The sequence below is a fragment of the Centroberyx gerrardi genome, chromosome 10 (assembly GCF_048128805.1).
Source record: "Centroberyx gerrardi isolate f3 chromosome 10, fCenGer3.hap1.cur.20231027, whole genome shotgun sequence".
In the NCBI taxonomy this organism is placed as follows: Eukaryota; Metazoa; Chordata; class Actinopteri; order Beryciformes; family Berycidae; genus Centroberyx; species Centroberyx gerrardi.
In genome coordinates, this window is record NC_136006.1 from 15,227,326 (window position 1) to 15,245,419 (window position 18,094).

Here is an 18,094-nt window from a genome sequence, read left to right on the forward strand (position 1 = left end):
AAGGTTACAAATAATTTGATGGCGACCTTGTTGCAGTTATCCTCACTGTGGTCAAACAACATTAAAAGATCAATATCGGTAGTCTTACTGAGTCCTACTCCCTCTGGATCCCACAGGTAGTCCAGTGCTTGGATGTGCTCAGCGTTGTCCACGTAGTCTGAATATTGCTCAGAGGACAGGTTGAAACGACGAATGCGAACGTTGTCTGGCAGGAGCAGTACTGGTGGGTTTCCTATACAGAAAAGAGAGGTGTGTCTGTCAACAATTTCACTGCAGATTTTGGCTTATAAACTCTTTAATGAAAAACAGGGAGAGTCTGTGACGAGTTTGACTCCATGTGTGAATGCCGAGCTCTTACCCTGGGCGGCACACTCCAGGCCAAGCGGGTCACCAACCGAGTGGAAGCCCTGGGCGCAGAAACACTCGTAGCTGCCCTTGGTGTTCCTGCACTCCTGGGGACAAGTCCCATAGACCTCACACTCATTCACATCTGTTTCCGAGAGCAAACGCGGGAGAAAAACAGAGGAACGTGAGAAACAATGAAAACGCAAAAAAATAGAAAACAGAGAAATAATTCTGTGCCAGTGTTTAACATGGCTGAGAAACGACTGTGTCCTTTACCTTCACAGGTGTTCCTGTCTGTCGGTCTGGGTTTATAGCCGGGCATACAGGAGCAGAGGAAGCCCCCGTCTGTCAGGTCAGTGCAGTTGTGTTCACAGATGTTCTCACTGCAAGAGCGCCCACTGCCATGGTCTGATAGGAGCAGATACAACAACATACTGAACGTCAAACTAGGCACCGTAGAGGCAGCTGTACTTATGATCTGTATAAGAGTAACTAAACCGCAAACCCAAACCATTAGATGTCAGGCTTTACACAGATTTGGGTTTGGGGTTTAGTTACTCTTTAACTTGTATTTCTTTTATGCATCTGTTTGCCAAAAGAATTTCCAGTTCGGGACAGTCAAGTTGAACTCAGTTGAAATGACTAGACATATTCACTGATTTACTGTATTATGACAATGGTGGTATTCAATTAATCCATTGCAAGATTTGTTCAATTCACATATTGTAAATAATTTGAGTTCCAGTACAGAACAAATTAAATTGACTAAATGTAAGCTTCTATCCAGACAAAATGTGAGTGAAAACTGCTCTGTGTTTGCTGTACTTACGGCAGCCTAGCTCATCAGAGTGGTCTCCACAGTCATCATAGTCATCACAGGCATACTGTAGAGGGACGCACTGGCTGTTACTGCATTTGTACTCATCATCTGTACAGGGCCCGTGTGTGGGGTTCTGGCCTGAGGTGGAGACAAAAATATAAATTCAAGAGCAGTCAGTTAAATCCAAAATAAGTACTGTATATAGAAGAGTTTGAGTAGATAAATGTGACCATCAACCACATGCAATACAATGTATCCTGTGTCTCATACTCACAGTTTTCCTGTCTCTCGTCAGTGCCGTCACCGCAGTCATCAACAGAGTTACACAGCTCATGGCTGTAGATGCAGCGGTTGTTGTCACAGCGGAAACGGAATGGAGACTCGCACTGGATCTCCACTGTGGAGGAAGGACAGAAACATAGCCAGCTTCAAGAAAACCTTCTAGTGAGTTCACAGATTCAAACGCATTCACTCACAAATAGTGAGATAAAAGGTGGTTCTGTGTGATTCTGAATAGGACAACTTGGCAAGAATGTGATGAGCCTTGGACTTGGGTGTATTGGAGTTTATCTGAGGTGAGCGTGCTTGTGTTATTTCTTACAGCAGAGGTGAAGCTCCTCGTCTGAATTGTCTCCACAGTCGTTGTCTCCGTCACATTTCCAGTGAGGCTGGACACAAACGTGGTTCTTGCACTCAAACAGGAACAGAGGGCAGTATGTGCCATTGGGGAAGCGGGTCGCTGAAAATCAGAGCCATACTGTCAAACTCAAAATGTGTGACTTTTACAGCCGAAAGTGAATTACCAAACTCCTGATCCTCAATCCTGATGAAACCAAGACTAGGAGGTGATTAAAATAATCTGAATGCGTGTTGTGGGTATATATGGAAAGTTCTTAAAGGCCACTTTTGGCGACGGAGGGTACAGAGGGAAAACCATTAGATGCAGGACACTCACGACATGAAATCTCATCTGTGTAGTCCAGACAATCAGCGTTGCCATCGCATTTGAAGCGCTCAGCGATACAGTGTCCGCTGCCGCACTGGAAGTAGCCTGGGTGACAAGTCCGCAACTCTGCAACATGACCAAACCAGCACACAATGCATCATTACCTCACATAATCTTCACTCATGCAAATGGGGGCCATGACTGAGTCTTCATGACTACAGCAAAGACACGTCAACACTTGCTAGAATAAAACAGAATTGATTCCCTGTCAGAAAGCCCTTCGTATTCTAGCAAGCTGAATAAATGAATGTTGGTGGTCCTGTCTGTCCATGGTGCTTCAAAAGGTGAAGTTTTATTGCTTCTTTGCTTAGTGCAGCCCTCAGTTACTCACAAACAGCCAGACCCTGGGCCAAAACAAAGAGCCTCCACTTACCACAGTCCCTTTCATCCGAGTTGTCCTCACAGTCGTTGTCATGGTCACAGACCCAACGGTCGGGAATGCAGTGCAGATTATCACACCGAAACTCGCTCTCTGTGCACGCGCGTGGAGCTGAGCGAAAACACAGAGTGGGGACAAAACAGAAATTTCACCGTGTGGAATTATACAAATATTATCTAACTTTTCTTTTAGGTGAATTTTCTCTTCTTAGATTCTCTACAGTCAGTGACGGCTTTGACGCATTTCTCAAACAGCACTGTATCAATACCTCAATGAGAGTTCAGTTTCTCTGTATCATTTTCTTCCATTAAATGACATAAAACACGCAGAAACACGCACAGCCATTTCTCTGCAGTGAGCTCATGGAATTCGCTGGAGCCAAACTCTCTTGGCATCAGCAACGCAGCAACAAGGGGAGCGGCACCGCAGTTTCATCGTACAACACAGTGATTTAGCCCCAGACACTGGCTCTCCTTTGAGAAGCTACATTATCCTCATTAACTGGCATGTTCTTAGACTTGTTTAAATTCTCCGGGGCAAGGGGTGACAGACTCCCTCACTCCCTCTTCCTGACACGCTGAGGACAGCCTGTTTCTCTAGCAGCTGATAAGACGACGTCTCACAGCACTGCGCTGTGGACAGAAGTGTTGAGCCTCTTACAAAAAACCCCTGTTATCTGATAAAATGATAGCAGGACTATTCTTTGCCATCAACACCCCTATTTCATTTGGATGACTCACTGGACCTGAGCTAAAATCCCACACTAAATCTGCTTAACAGACACTTAACCTGTATCAAAACACCCAGCTTTTGACTGTTGTGTTATTTTGAACAATGGGTTGGGGACATTTTCAAGGATCCAGGTCCACTGTCATGCAAACTAAGATGAAGCCTTATCTCCACACTCTCATCAGTGCTCAAACAGCCTCGTAGCCGACCTTTCACACTTTTATTTATCATTGATTTATCAGTGATAGTGGACAGCACTCACTGCAGCTGCGCTCATCAGAGTTGTCCCCGCAGTCGTCGTCCCCATCACACTTCCATCTCAGCGGGACGCACTGGTGGTTGTCACAGCGGAAGTCTCCAAGGGGATCACAGGTCAGCTCATCTGGAAGAAGGGCAGATGTAGGAGAATGATTATGTATTTATACACTCAAAAAAATGCCAAACATTGCAAACATGCAAACATTGCACCTGTAGCAAGACCAGGACTCTCTAGTGACATTTTCTTCATGAAGAACATATGATCCTAAATGAAAATGTCTGGAAACAGGAAAGAAGTTTAGGAGCATGATCTATGAAAACTATTGAAAAATGCCCATCCCTATTTTGAATCTGAAATTGAACATGCATGCTGTTCAATGTTTTAGGTAGCATGAATTTGTGTTTTAGAATAGATACTACTAAAATGGTAAGAACAGAGGACACAAAAGATCAACATATGGCCCAAATGTGTCTGTTTTGTAAATTTACTGTGGGAAAAGGCAAGGTTTTGATTTTGATTCTTTGGGTTAAGGATTTTGTATTTTCAAAATTCTCAATGAAATGTAATTTTCGATTTGGTGACATTTTATAGACTGCATTTTTCTATTTTTGTGAGTTATCAGTTGAATACCTCTATACCTTGTTATATGTACTGCTATTGTGAAAAAGATTATCACTAAAATCGGCTTCACAATAAGCTTGTTACCATGATGGTAACTAGTTATATTAGACCTTGACTGATACCTTGGGGTCTGAAAATCATCCCACTGTTGACATTATTTTCTAGATCTAGCAGTCAGAATAAGAAAACAAGATCAGATGAGACAAGATGAAACCTTTGAAACTTTTGATCCCCATGGGGAAACTGGGACCTTGCAGCAGTAATAGCAGCAATACGAGCAGCAACTGCATGACACGACTAGATTGATGAAATTCTTTCAAGCTGCATCATGCTTTTTACGTAATGATGAAAACATCACTTTGAAATGGTAGGCATCTCTAGTTTTTTAATTAAAACTGCAATATCCACACAGGGAGGAAAGCAGCATGCCAAAGACAGATGGGTGAGCTCTATCCATGCCAGTCTGTGTCTATATAGGATAAGATTGTGGGAGATGAGAAGTGAAGCAGCAAAGAAGGGAGAGGAGCGGAGGAGAGCTGGTCTGAGCCGTCTCTACCACACAGTGCTGGGGGTCAGAGATAGCGCGGTGTTAGCCAGTCTTGGCCTCCTAGCCCTCCACCTGGCCCAGCTGCTACATTCTTACAGGCAGATTAGCACGGATCTCCCCTCCTGCGCGGGGATGGCACTAATGGAGTGAGGGCCTCCGATAAGAGACGGGAGGGCCACGGCGAGTGTGTGTGGATCATAGCAAAGTACAAAGAGACTTGTGTGAACCCTGCCCCCACGCAAGGACAGAGCAACACACACACACCTACACTCACACACACGCACAGACCCGTACACCCAGACAGCTCATAAATCCGTAGCGCTCTCAGGGAGAGGCGAATGGTGGGGGAGGGTGAGTGATGAGACCCTCTCCATCACCACCTCCCACTACCTCACTCTGTAATGTTCCACAGGAGGCTGAGGTGTTGGCTAATTGCCCTTCAGTCACTCCGAGAACAGACAGTCTAGTTTCCTTCCTATCATTTTTTAGCCTTCCAATATTGCTAGAATCATATTAGCATCAGTGTATAACACACAATCTGCAACTATCAATCTGGAAAGCACTATTTGAACATAAGGTCTGACAGGCTATTAATTCCTAATAATAAACAATCTTCAAATCACTGTCATGATGTAAACAGGGCCTCGGTTCTGTCTGAGGGTTGGTTGTCATGGACTCACCGCATCCCTGCTCATCACTGTTGTCTCTGCAGTCGTTGTGGCCGTTGCATAAAGACCACAGTGGTACGCAGCGGTAGTTGGTCTTGCAGTCAAATTCTGTGTGGTTGTCGCATCGATATGCCGGTCCCACTGTGGAGAACACATTATGGATGGTCAATAACGAAGACAAACACTAAGGCACTTTTGAGGAAACCTACAGTATCTTTAGCGGTATTATTCGTACCAGGGAGAAGCCAGTTCTTTCCTGTCAATCCTGCCACAGATCTGCCTGCTTGTATTACTTACTGCACTCCTCTAACGGCTCATCGGAGTTGTCCCCACAGTCATCGTCCACATCACATTTCCAGTTTTGGGGGATGCAGCGTCCGTTGCGGCACTTGAACTGTCCGGGGCGACAGGTCCTGCTGGAGCAGTGGGTGGGGTCCTCGTCCGAATTATCACCGCAGTCGTCTTCGCCGTCGCACTGCCACGACTCAGGGATACACCGCTTATTGGCACACTGCCACTGGTGGGTTTCACACTGGTGGGTAGCTGGAAGGAAAGACATGCTTGCTCAGTTGACAGAATAAGGTTTCAAGACCATGAGGACCAGATGATAAGAAACACAAAAACGTGAACAATAAATCAAGAAGTAACATAATAAAATACAAAAGAGTAAATGCACATAGTAAGACACATAGGCACATAGTAGGACACTAAAATTCTCATATTAAGGAAGCATTTCGAAGAATACAAAGCTGCTTGGATAAATGAATAATGGCCATGAAAATGGAACAACAGCTAACCAGAACTCAACCTACCACACAGAACAGGGTCTTCATCGGAGCCATCATGGCAGTCTTGGTTGCTGTTGCACAGGAAGTGAGGGCTGGTGCAGTTTCCATCGTTGCACTGAAACTGGCCGAGCCTGCAGTGGCGACTGGGGCAGGTAGAGGGCTCGTCTGAGCCATCTCTGCAGTCCCTCTGACCGTCACATTTCCACCAGATAGGAATGCAACTGTTGAGGCAGAGGTAGGGTCAACACTGTTTAGAGCTTGTGCCAGAGCTTAACATTATGTGAAAAAAGATTCCATGCGTTGGATAATGCAATGGAGAGCATGGCAAATAAAACATATTCAGACTCAGAGAGGGATTCTTCAGCTCCCTATTCCCATTCAAAACCCACCACACTGGCAGCATAACTACTTAACACCTCTCTGAAAGCCAGGGAAAAATATAAAGGGGGCTCAAGAAAGCTCACAAGTCACAACGCAATGCAAAGAAAGCTTGACAAACCGTTCATTGTTAGCACATCTGTACTGGGTGCTGGTGCACATGGGAAGGCATCTGGTCACGCCCCCTAGTTGGACAGTCAGGAAATGGTCAGGGCACTCACAGGTGTGGTCCCGCCCCCCGTCACGGATCAAGCACAGGTGAGAGCAGCCTCCATTGTTCACCGCACAGGGATTGGTCACTGTCAGAAGAGAGAGTCAAACAATCCCCATTCAGCACAGCTGGGCAAACACAGGCCAGGCATTGTCCCACAGGTAGAGAACACTCAAATTGACTCAAAAAGCAGGAAATATCCAGATAAGTAAGTGACAGCGATCTCAGTGTAAACAAGGAGTCTAATGATAATAGTGGCATGAAAGCTTTTGAACACAGGATTCTCAGATTTTAGGCTCACCAATAGGCTGTCTGTAAGGATGGCACACATGGATGTCAAATGGTCTGTGTGTGGTGTTAACCAGGGCCTGGCGATCAGAGCCGTCGTATTTGTTGCCTTTCTCCACGGTGCGTGTGTTCCAGTCAGTCCAGTACACAGTCTCCTCAAACACAGTCAGGGCAAAGGGGTGAGGCAAATTTCCGTCATACACTGTGTGTCTGTGGCGCCCATCCAAGTCTGAGTACCTGGGGGAAGAAATAAAAGTCAGAGGGTTACAAGTCTCACAGCATTTACCGTAGGCTAAAGAAGTGGGATCACTTTCTGCCAGGACGACGAATGTACGTACTCAATGTAATTGAGATGTGCATCGGACCAGTAGAGCTTGTCATTAGTGTAGTCGATGGTGATCCCATTGGGCCACTCTATCTTGGTGGTGATGATGGCTGCCTTGTTGCTTCCATCCATTCCAACACGGCCTATAAAGGCTTTGTCTCCCCAGTCCGTCCAGTATACATATCTAACAGGGATCCAAGAAAATGACTTTAGATCACATGTTACATATATATGTCAATAAAACAGAATCCATATCTCTGAACACAAAATTTGAACTCATTTTACTACAGACTACTACCCACCCATATTTGGGATGCAAGACAATGGCTCTCGGGTTTTCAAAGCAGTAGGTATTATTGCCATCGACACAGTGTTCAGCCAGTTTCTTCACAAAGCGCCCATCCAGTTCACACACTTTGAGACAATCCAAGAAGCTGTCCACCCAGTAGAGCTTCCTGGCTATCCAATCGACAGCAAGGCCCTCCCCATGCAGCACGCCGTTGACCACCACCTCTCTGTTGCTGCCGTTGAAGGACATCCTCTCTATCACCCGGCGGCTTACATCGATCCAGTAAAGACGCTTGTCCACGCGATCAAAGTCCATGGCCACCACGCTGGTCAGGCCCTGCAGGATCAGAGAGTAGGCCTCCCCGTCTGTCGACAAGTTCCTCAGGTAATAGCGGTTGCTGAAGATGAGGTAGGGCGCGATGTTGCTGTTCTGACGGCAGCTGCGTCCGTCCGGCTCTCGGAGGAATCCCGGGGCGCACTTGCACACGTAGGAGCCGACGGTGTTCTCGCACACCTGGCTGCACACGCTCGGCGTCTCGGCACACTCGTTGACGTCGTCGCAGGTTTTGTTGTCGGACATGAGGCGGTAGCCGGGACGACAGGTGCAGATGAAGCTGGTGGGCGTGTCGGTGCAGATGTGATCACAGTGGTGGATGGAGGGGTCTGTGCATTCATTGATACCTGTAGTCAGAAAAGAAAAACAGAAAATGCAAGCATTAATGGAGGTTGTAAACAAAGCACAATCACAAAGTATGAACCCTTAGAATCGACAGGGTTGACCAATGGTGCCTGCCCTCCATATCAGTGGAGACTATTAGTGAAGAAATGATCAAGACTGTAATATCTCTCCAAAAGCATGAAAATAACACTTTTCCCCTGTCAAATCGGCCTAGTCACAGATAAAGAGAGTCTACTGAATATGTTGCATTTGTATTCTTTTACTATGTTTATTCTGGGTACTCTAGTATGGAATGCTTTATTAAGATTAATTGAGATGACCTTTATTGATCCCCTAGGGGAAATTTGGGAATATCTCAGATCAAATCACCTCTTTCATTTGATATATTGCCCATTATTCCAGCCATAACTACATGTGCTAGATGCATTCAAATCAGCAAAAGCAATAAAAAAAAACATTCATATTTACTGTACAAAGCACAAAAATTGTCATCCAGGAATGGTTAAAAAGCTGTTGCTGTATTTCTGTCATTTACCATACTCCTCACTGCACTTCCTTCACATCTCCCCTAGAGGGAGCGTGCAACAGTTTGATAAACTCTACAGCAGGGAAACACTATAGGATTAGAATGTGACTCTTAGCTAATGAATTCTTGAACTACTCTGTAAGTCTTTGACATGAGGGTCTTCACACTCACCACATCCCTTCTCGTCGCTGTTGTCTGAGCAGTCGTCGTTCCTGTCACACACCTTGCTCAGGGGGATACAGTGTCCATTGTCGCACCTGAACTGTCCAGGGGGGCAGGTGGGTGGGGGAGTGTGGCATAGTTCCTCCAGCTCATCAGACTCGTCCCCACAGTCATTGTCCCCGTCGCAGACAAAGTCGTGGGACACGCAGCGGCCATTCTGGCAGGTGAACTGGTGCTGCTGGCACGGCTGGTAGGTGCAGCCCTGCTCGTCGCTGCTGTCCCCACAGTCATTACGCCGGTCACACCTGTCATCACAAGATCGGCCACACAGCATTGTTATTTCTCTACCTGGAGGCTGCTGGTCTTAATTAATTCACAAATGCCAGACGAAGAAAGTCTGACTCATTTTCACCTTTTTATTATCATTTATTTCTTTTATGTTTTATTATTATCCTTACTTACTTTGTCTTTCTTTCTTTCTTTCTTTCTTTCTTTCTTTCTATTTAATGTCATTTTATGAGCTGATAATGTCATTTTACCTGACAAACTATGTATTTTTTGTTTCATGTGAAGCACATTGAATTTGCCTTGTGTATGAAATGTGCAATATAAATAAAGTTTGCCTTGCCTTGCCTTTTTAATGACGTTTATGCTGTTTAATGGGTTTCATATTTTCTAACCTGTAAGAGCTGCGTATGCAGAGGCCATTGCTACAGGTGAACTCATTGACGCCGCAGGATCTACGTGTGCAGTTTTGATGCTCATCTAACGCATCTGCACAGTCTGCATCTCCGTCACACACCCAATCACGAGGGATGCATTTCCGCTGAGGTGGTTGGTTGTTCACACAGGTGAACTCTGCAGCTGAACATGTGCGATTGGCTGGAAAAAAAAAAGTAAGGCAGGGGGAATTACAATAAGTTAAATAAGGATGATGATGATGACCCCATGCCACCCTGCATTTTTGGCAATCCAAACATTCCAAACTGTATTTCAAGACATGCAGCCGTGACTTGAAATTCTTTATTCATCTAATGTGATTGATCCACATTGTTTGAAGTGAGTCTCCTGCAGAGGCTCAGGGAGTGCTGAAGTCTTTGGCTCCAGGCATCTTATTGTTGGGAACCCACATTGGTGAGACATGACATAAGAGTCTTGATCCACCCTGAGCCAGGAAGCCAGGGAAAGGAGACATGCACAAAGTAACGAGTGAGGCAGGAGAAATCAGGAATGTCAGCTCCTTGGACTCTGGCCGGAGACCTTCCACGAGAGCCAAAGATGCTAGGCATTGACTACCCCCAGTGTCTCCCCCACAACACTCCCCCGGCAGTATGTATCCTAATCCATCAGTGTCCTGAAAGAGGAGAGGAACAGGGGAGTAGGAGGGGGCAAAGCGGAGAAGCAGTGGGGAACCAGAAGTTGGCCTACGAGGGGAGGAGATGAAGAAGTGGGAAGATGCCGAAAAGGATGAAAAGCAGGACAAATAGAGGGCAGAGGAGGAAAGGGGAGAAAACAGGGGAGGAAATGAGAGATGCATACCACAGTTGTGCCTCTGGTCTTCGTCACTCATGTCGCCACAGTCGTTGTCCCCATCACAGATCCAGGATGAGGCAATGCACCTGCCATCATCACAGCGGAACTGATCTGCATTGCAGGTTCTGACCAGCGTGGCTGAGGGGACAAACCATATCATTAAACATTAACATTAAATGGTATATTTGTTTGTTTGTTTGTTTATTTGATAATTAAAAGATGGATAACACATAAAGTTTCCAAAACTTATTTCCAATGTGGTCTTAAAAGACAAGAAGGCTAAGAAAACATGTCATTGGCTGACTGAGAGTCACTGAACATACCATAAGAAAACACATAAAAAAAACACATATCATACAGCAAAACAAATATTGTGACTCAATAATAACTTCTGTGAACTCTATTCAATATAGATTTGTATCCTTCTATACAGTTATTTTTTATAATTACCAGTTATCTTAGGTACTTTCCCACTGGTTTTTAACTAATAAGTAAGACGCAATACAACATTAGCCAGGCTTTCAAAATAGTCATGGCAACTCCACATTCCCATGCATGGTGAGCTATCTAAACAAAAGCCAAAGTGAGGCTCTGTAACCCCGGGGGGACAAAGGGAGGGGGAGGTGCTGTTTGTCAGCGGACACTGAGGGGCGTCACCATAGAGGAATGCAGCAGACAATAGGAGGCCTGACTGACCACATCCCCGACAAAGACATACACCACTGACTCACACTCTCCGCTACATCACTCACACCGCTCTCTCATACAGGCGCACAGATGCAGACTGGCAGACAGACACAGACACACAAAACCGAGCAGCTGATAATGGGACGAGACGCAGACGCACAAAGCCAAATGGCCCATAACGGGGGGGGGGGGGGAGAGAGGTGTGCAGCACTCACTGCAGGAGGAGGGTTCATCGGAGCCGTCAGCGCAGTCAGCCCCTCCATCACAGTACCAGTGGGCGGGGATACAGCGACCGCTTGAGCAACGGAACTCGCTCTGGGAACATGTGGATGTGGCTATGCGGAGGGGAGGGGGGGTAGAAAGGCATGAAATCACTTGGGGGTCTTGGTGTGTGAACATGATGATGAGGGGGCAAGCAGGAGGATAGGATGACCAATCTTTTTACTTGTTTACTTTCACCTCTGAAGTGCTCTATTCTACTCTTTTTTTTATCCTCTTTCTCGTAACTTTTGGGAGATAAATGTCTGTTTTTTCCTGGATTGGGCGAACTTGAGATCCCTTCATTTGCAACGGAGATACATACACTCAAAGTGACTTTTGGTTTTAGACTGCTGAAGGCTAAATCCACATTCAGGAAGCAAGCTTTCATAACTCTGTTTCAGAATGAGTCAGTAAGGTGGTACCCCACAGAATGCCCTTGTAATCAGCTGTATAATTAGTAATTATAAGTAATAATGAGTATTTAATGCATTTAGAGCTTGGAGACACGTATAAATGCTACAGAAAGATTATTGTGTCCAAAAGTTACGAGAAATAATGATGTAGCTTTTTTGTTTTGTTGTTTTACTATGAGAACAGTAGTTTGCACTAGTGTTTTTCAGTTGTTGTTTATTGAATGCTTCCCTCTTTCTAATATATTTTTTACTTAAACAATGTAACAATGCCTGCTGCTTAACTCACCACAGTGCGTTGGGCTCTCATCGCTCATATCCCCACAGTCGTTGTCTCCATCACACAGGTAGGAGCGTGGGATGCAGATGTTAGTAGACTGACACTTTGTATGTTCTGGCTGGCAGGTTCTCTCCGCTGAAGTAACACAAAGCAGAATACAATTATTATGAGCAATAAATTCTTGAATAAAGTATTATCTCTGTTTAGGGATGCGGTGACTCACGGCAGTTTTGCTCATCCGAGGTGCCGTTGTCATAGCAGTTGTTGATGCCATTGCAAACATAGTCCTTGGCAATACAGCGTCCGTTGTTGCAGGTGAACTCGGTATTGGGGTCACAGGGTCTGAACAGACAGGCCGCCTCGTCACTGTTGTCCCCACAGTCGTCGTAGTGGTCACAGCGGTAGTGGTAGGGCACGCATCGCCCATTCCCACAGGTAAACACTGTAGGCTCACAGGTGTGGAAGGCTGCCAATCAGAACCAAGGACAGGTCAGAGCTCTAGCCAATAGAAAGTGAGGTCAGGTGAAAGTGGGCTGATATACACTCGCTGTGGATTTTACCTGACAAGGCAATAAATGATGACATCACTTGAGGGACTGCATGCAAAATATAAACACATTGATTAATTTGTTAGTGTTCATTTGTGTAATTACTGGGGAAATACAAGCAGGTAAGTGGAAATTGATTAGTGAAGTGCAAGCGTACACACCGAAATAGTTGAAATCAGTCTTGGATCCTGAGAAAGAGATTTGTTACAGCAAAAATAGAACGTGTTAGTATTAGTAAAAGCAAAGGATATAGCATTTCAGAGAGAAAGAGTAGTATTTTGAATGCTGTAAGACAGAAACAGAGGTAAACCACCACCATTCAGAGCTAAGGGCACTATGAAGATCACTATGACTAATCAACAGTGAGATTGTAGATAAATTCAATGCAAAACAAAATCAGGAAGAGGAGACACACATGCAAATCAGGAACAAAATGAATGCAAGTTCCTTGCATTAAAGGACACCCTACCACAGACTCGCTCCAGCTCATCACTCCCGTCTCCACAGTCATTGTCATTATCACATTTCCACTGGGCGCGAATACAGCGGCCATTCATACAGGTGAACTGGCCTGCCTGGCACCGAGTCCCATTGTCAGGGATACAGTGCTTGTTGTCTGCCAGGTACCAGCGACCCTCTGACGGACACTGGCACTCAGCACCATTGGGACCTAATGAGATGTAAACAATAGCATTGAATAGAACAAATACATTTTCTCTGAGATTAGCTTGTGTTTGCAATGACACTGATATTTGTGTGACAATCACAGTCGCACCAAAGCAATATCATTCTGAAAAACAGAGTGAAAGTATGAAACTCCTCGTACCTGGGGTACAGATGTGGCTGCAGCCTCCATTAAACTGCTGGCAGGGACTGTCGCACTGCTGCTGCTTCCTGCTGGCCAGAACATGGATGTCCATGGGCCGAGATGGGAGGTTCTGAATCATTACCCTCTGGTCAGAGCCATCGTGCTTGTTGGCCCGGTAGATGCTGCGTGTGTTCCAGTCGCTCCAGTAGATGAACTGGCCGTACATGGTCATGGCAAAGGGGTAGATGGCTGTGCTGACGATGACCTCCCGATTGGCTCCTGTGAGAGAGCAGCGCTCGATCTTCTGTCTGATGACAGAGCAAAACAGAGATGACAGCATTAGCATAAATGTAACAGGACAATACAGTAGGCATATTTTACTTAGGATAATTTTTCAAGAGTGGAATTTTTCAGATCTTACAAGCTGGCGTCTGCCCAATACAGCCTCTGCTCTTCATAGTCCAGGGTCAGTCCATTGGGCCACACGAGACTGCTGTTCACAATCTCTGTTCTGAAGTTTCCACCTAAAGTGGCACGTTCAATCTTTGCATTGGTTCCCCAGTCTGTCCAATACATGTACCTGTGGCACATGGAAGGATTTCAAAATGCAAATTCAATCCAATGATACAAAATACTGTACATTTCTCTCTTCTTCTTCTTACTACTTTAGGGTCATACTAAGAGAAACTGTGTTCCTGTGCTAGTCTTACCCCCTGCAGGGATCCAGCATGATGGCCCTTGGCCTGGCCACATGGGCGATAATAGTCCTCTGAGAGCCATCCACAGACATGGAGCTGATGCTCTGGTTGACATAGTCACTGTAGTAAATCCTTCGATTGATCCAGTCATAAGCTATACCATCAGGAGCCCCTAGATCTGTCCAAGCACATAGACCACACTAACATCAGCAATATCAAGGGCAGTAAATCTCTTATAGAAGCATACAGGAGAAACAAATCAAAGCGCATCTTGTAGTATGAGTATAAAACTGGTGTTTACCTGAAGCCACCGCTACAGGGGGCGAGGTGGGAGAGGACAGGCTGATGTAGCTGATCTTGCTTGCTCCTGCCCCTGTGCTCTGTGTGAAGTAGATCCTCCTGTCTGTGAGGTCAAAATCCAGCGCCACTGAGGTGCGCGGCACATTGACCACAGGGAAGGGCAGTGCGTGGTCCTCGGGATCAAGGCGCAGGCTTCGCACTGTGCTCTCTGTAGTGTAGATGAGGTAATCGTCCCGTGACACCACACAGGTCTCACTATCTGCTGCAAGGTTCCCAAACGCGCAGCCACATTTCTTAGTCTGGGTGCCAGGACCAGTATCCGGGAGGGCGAAGCAGAAGTGGGCACAGCCTCCATTGGCCTCGACACAGGGGTTGTTGTTAAGATGCTGGGCTGAGCTGGGCTGGGTGCGCTGGTCAAAGATGGTGACGTCCCTAAGCATGTTGATGTTGTCTCTAATGACAGTAGGTTGCTCTGTGCTGCCCGGCTCTTTACTAGCTTGGAGCACCTTCTTTAGGTTCCTGTCCACCCAAATGATACTACTCTCAAACACCGTGATCCCATAGGGAGTGGGGTATCGGCTGCCGTACCTGACAATCTCTGTCTCCCCACCTTGAGGGTTGACCCGGGCAATCATATCCAGGGAGTCATCTACCCAGTAGACGTAGCCAGTTTGCTGGTCCAGAGCAAGACCTCGTGGAGTTATAATCCCTGATGACACTAGAACTGTGCGGTTCGTTCCGTCCAAGAGCGCCCGCTCAATCTTGGGGTTCTGACCATAATCAGCCCAGAACAAGTATCTGTTTCTGGGGTCCACCACGATGTGGCGTGGCATGTCCACTTGGGTCTTCAACAGAACCCTGCGGAAAGTGGTATTCAGGCGGAGCACCTCCACATATGTCTCGGTCAGGAAGGCATTGGTGAAATACAGGTTCCCTGGAGATAGAATCCAGTAAAGTCTGTGTTTAAACCAGCACACGTCATGAGGTCATGAACTCATGAGTTACAATCTGTCACCCACTGTGACTGGTTAGTTGCAATAAGATGGAAAGGTAACTGGTCATGCAGATCATATTTAGCAATGCATGTACCAGCTGACAGCATGATTGCGTTATCAATACAAAACAGAGATCCTGTTGTGCCTTCAGAGTTACAGTAATGCAATTATGAAAGGTGACATTTCTGCTCTTCCTGTATGCAGACTGCTTTCCTGCCTGCTGTTGTTTCTTTTCATCTTAAAGTCATCTGTTAAATCCTGTCACCTGTGTGAGGACTGATCTCCCTGCTCTGTGAGTCAAGCACTGTGATAAAGCTTCTTACTCTGAGTCCGCCAGGTTAGACACATCTGCTGCCTGGACTCGGCTGTCTTGGCAAGTCTCTAACCACTTAACGTGTACAAACAAGCAAGAATAACACGAGAAATGACACAACTAAGTTGATTTTTTCTACATTAATTGGATAAATTAAATATGCAAGATAGTAATTTATTATTTAGTTCAGGGGTGGAAACTTCAAAAATTCAGGACCAACAAACACCTCCATAATAAGTGACTACAAGATCCTCTTTTGCCTGCATTTAAAGTGTTACAATTCTGGAAGTAATTCAAAGGGGTAAAAATGTATGGTTCAAGTGAGTAACAGGGTAACAGGTAAAAAGTCGCTTCTAAGAGCTCAAGTTTGTTTATTTGTTAGGATCCCCATTAGCTTTGCCCTAAAGCACAGCTAGACTTCCTGGGGTCCTCAAGGGTACTGAGTGCATGTATACTGGAGTCTGTATTGACTTAGTTACCCCATCCTTTATTTAGTTAAAAGAAATGAAAACTTAAATGAACACATCTTCGTGACAGACAATACTGAGACAATACTGTACCTGCAGCCCAGTCCACAGCAATGCCTCGTATCCCGTTGCGTCCTATTCCGGACGTAACCACGCTACGTAATCCCGAGCCATCTGGCTTGATCCGTCTGACCCCATTCTGTGACGCCACGGTGCTACTGAAGTCACACCAGTAGATGAAACCAGAAGCCATGTGTACATCAATGTGTAAAGCATTACGGCCTGCAAGAACATAATCCGGTCATAAGACACCAACATAATAACTACATTATGAACCAAAGTCATAGCATTAAAATGTATCTGTCTGTCAATCAGTTAGTGAGTCAGTTAGTCAGTTATGAAGTCCGTTATTCCACCTAAACTCAGTTTGCCCACCTTTTTATTTGTGGAATAGAGTTTACTCAACTTTTTAGACTGACATAGGCTTTAGGCTAAATTACATAAATTCATAGTACACATAGTAATATCAGACTAATGTAAGTTATACATGGATAGGCTCGTTAAGGAAAAAAACATAAATTAAAGTCACTGCATGTGACCATTCATGTCCTTTCCTCACGTAAAAGCAACAGCCTCTTATGTGAGAAGCACCCACCTCTCCCAGCCACGGGCACCATGGCCTCGGAGTGATCTGCTCCTTCCAGACTGAAGCCTTTGATAGCAGACAGAGTGGAGATGACCACATAGGACTGGTAAGGAGCGCAGGTCCTGTTGTCGGCATTGAGTTTAAAACCTGTGGCACACGCACAGGTATACAGACCCCCGGGCCGAGGCAGGCAGAGCTGTTCACACACACCCATATTGTTACTGCAGCCGTTGGATGTACCTGCAGAGGCTGAGGTTGTGGAGAGAATTCAGTGTGACAAACATAAGTCAGGCATAGCAGCAGACAGTAAAAGGAATCACAAACCAAAATAGACAATAGTGGAAGGGAACTGTCTGCTTTTCTTGGATATGTCTCCCTGCAATACTCACTCTCTCTATGGTGCACTTTGAGAACTCTGAGTCCGGACACATTGTCTCGCAGCACAACCTTGTTGGCGCCTGTGGCTTTGTCCACGCGCTCTATGACCTCAAAGTCACGGTCAGTGAAGTAGAGGTAACTTTCATGGACAGCCACACCCCAGGGGTGAGACAGGCCCGTCACTACGGTGATGCGGTTACTCCCATCTGGATCCCCACGCTCAATCTGTGGAGGTCATGTAATGCATGTAATGCAGTATTTGCTTGCTGTACGATTACAAAGCATTAACATGAAGGTGTATCACATATTACATTTCTCAGAACTTTCCAGAATTAACTAATGCTGATCCGTGACAACTAAGAAAGTGAGGACCCACCATGCCAGTGCCTGTAACAGCCCAGTACAGCTTGTTCTCTTGGATGTCCACAGTGACAAACTCAATGTGGTCCAGGTTGTTGGTGAACAGGGTGACAGGGTTTGAACCATCCATGTCTGCAGATGCCACCTTGGCAGGGATGCCACTCTCTGTGCCCTGGTCTGTCCAGTACAGTTTCCTAAAAAAAAACAAATAACAATGTAGCAAGTGACTGTTTATGCTCCAGACATAATACTTTGCACTTTAGTCATGGATCTCTGCTTCACGCTGCACAATGTACAACTATTTCACCCACTGTATTGTTGCACTTATTATACTTATTACGATTTACTTGAGTCTTGTAAAGTAAGTAACAGAGATATAAATTGTCGCTGT

The 18,094-nt window shown here is 45.6% G+C and overlaps 1 protein-coding gene across 1 annotated transcript in view; it reads right to left on the reverse strand.

Moving 5' to 3' along the window:
* Positions 1 to 18,094, reverse strand: part of lrp2a (low density lipoprotein receptor-related protein 2a) — a 48,299-nt gene that overhangs the window by 4,666 nt on the left and 25,539 nt on the right. Inside the window, exons 35-65 of the mRNA XM_071925288.2 lie at positions 17,720 to 17,897; positions 17,355 to 17,568; positions 16,975 to 17,214; positions 16,413 to 16,601; positions 14,546 to 15,478; positions 14,257 to 14,422; positions 13,968 to 14,126; positions 13,565 to 13,854; positions 13,208 to 13,408; positions 12,414 to 12,656; positions 12,200 to 12,325; positions 11,455 to 11,574; positions 10,559 to 10,690; positions 9,700 to 9,901; positions 9,029 to 9,324; positions 7,667 to 8,333; positions 7,378 to 7,548; positions 7,053 to 7,276; positions 6,662 to 6,839; positions 6,187 to 6,383; positions 5,672 to 5,917; positions 5,387 to 5,515; positions 3,542 to 3,661; positions 2,545 to 2,661; positions 2,121 to 2,237; positions 1,767 to 1,904; positions 1,440 to 1,562; positions 1,175 to 1,303; positions 622 to 753; positions 359 to 490; positions 89 to 232 (exon numbers count right to left, since the gene is read on the reverse strand). Coding sequence (XP_071781389.2) covers positions 89 to 232; positions 359 to 490; positions 622 to 753; positions 1,175 to 1,303; positions 1,440 to 1,562; positions 1,767 to 1,904; positions 2,121 to 2,237; positions 2,545 to 2,661; positions 3,542 to 3,661; positions 5,387 to 5,515; positions 5,672 to 5,917; positions 6,187 to 6,383; positions 6,662 to 6,839; positions 7,053 to 7,276; positions 7,378 to 7,548; positions 7,667 to 8,333; positions 9,029 to 9,324; positions 9,700 to 9,901; positions 10,559 to 10,690; positions 11,455 to 11,574; positions 12,200 to 12,325; positions 12,414 to 12,656; positions 13,208 to 13,408; positions 13,565 to 13,854; positions 13,968 to 14,126; positions 14,257 to 14,422; positions 14,546 to 15,478; positions 16,413 to 16,601; positions 16,975 to 17,214; positions 17,355 to 17,568; positions 17,720 to 17,897 — 6,653 coding nt within the window. The remainder of the gene's footprint in view (positions 1 to 88; positions 233 to 358; positions 491 to 621; positions 754 to 1,174; positions 1,304 to 1,439; positions 1,563 to 1,766; positions 1,905 to 2,120; positions 2,238 to 2,544; positions 2,662 to 3,541; positions 3,662 to 5,386; positions 5,516 to 5,671; positions 5,918 to 6,186; positions 6,384 to 6,661; positions 6,840 to 7,052; positions 7,277 to 7,377; positions 7,549 to 7,666; positions 8,334 to 9,028; positions 9,325 to 9,699; positions 9,902 to 10,558; positions 10,691 to 11,454; positions 11,575 to 12,199; positions 12,326 to 12,413; positions 12,657 to 13,207; positions 13,409 to 13,564; positions 13,855 to 13,967; positions 14,127 to 14,256; positions 14,423 to 14,545; positions 15,479 to 16,412; positions 16,602 to 16,974; positions 17,215 to 17,354; positions 17,569 to 17,719; positions 17,898 to 18,094) is intronic.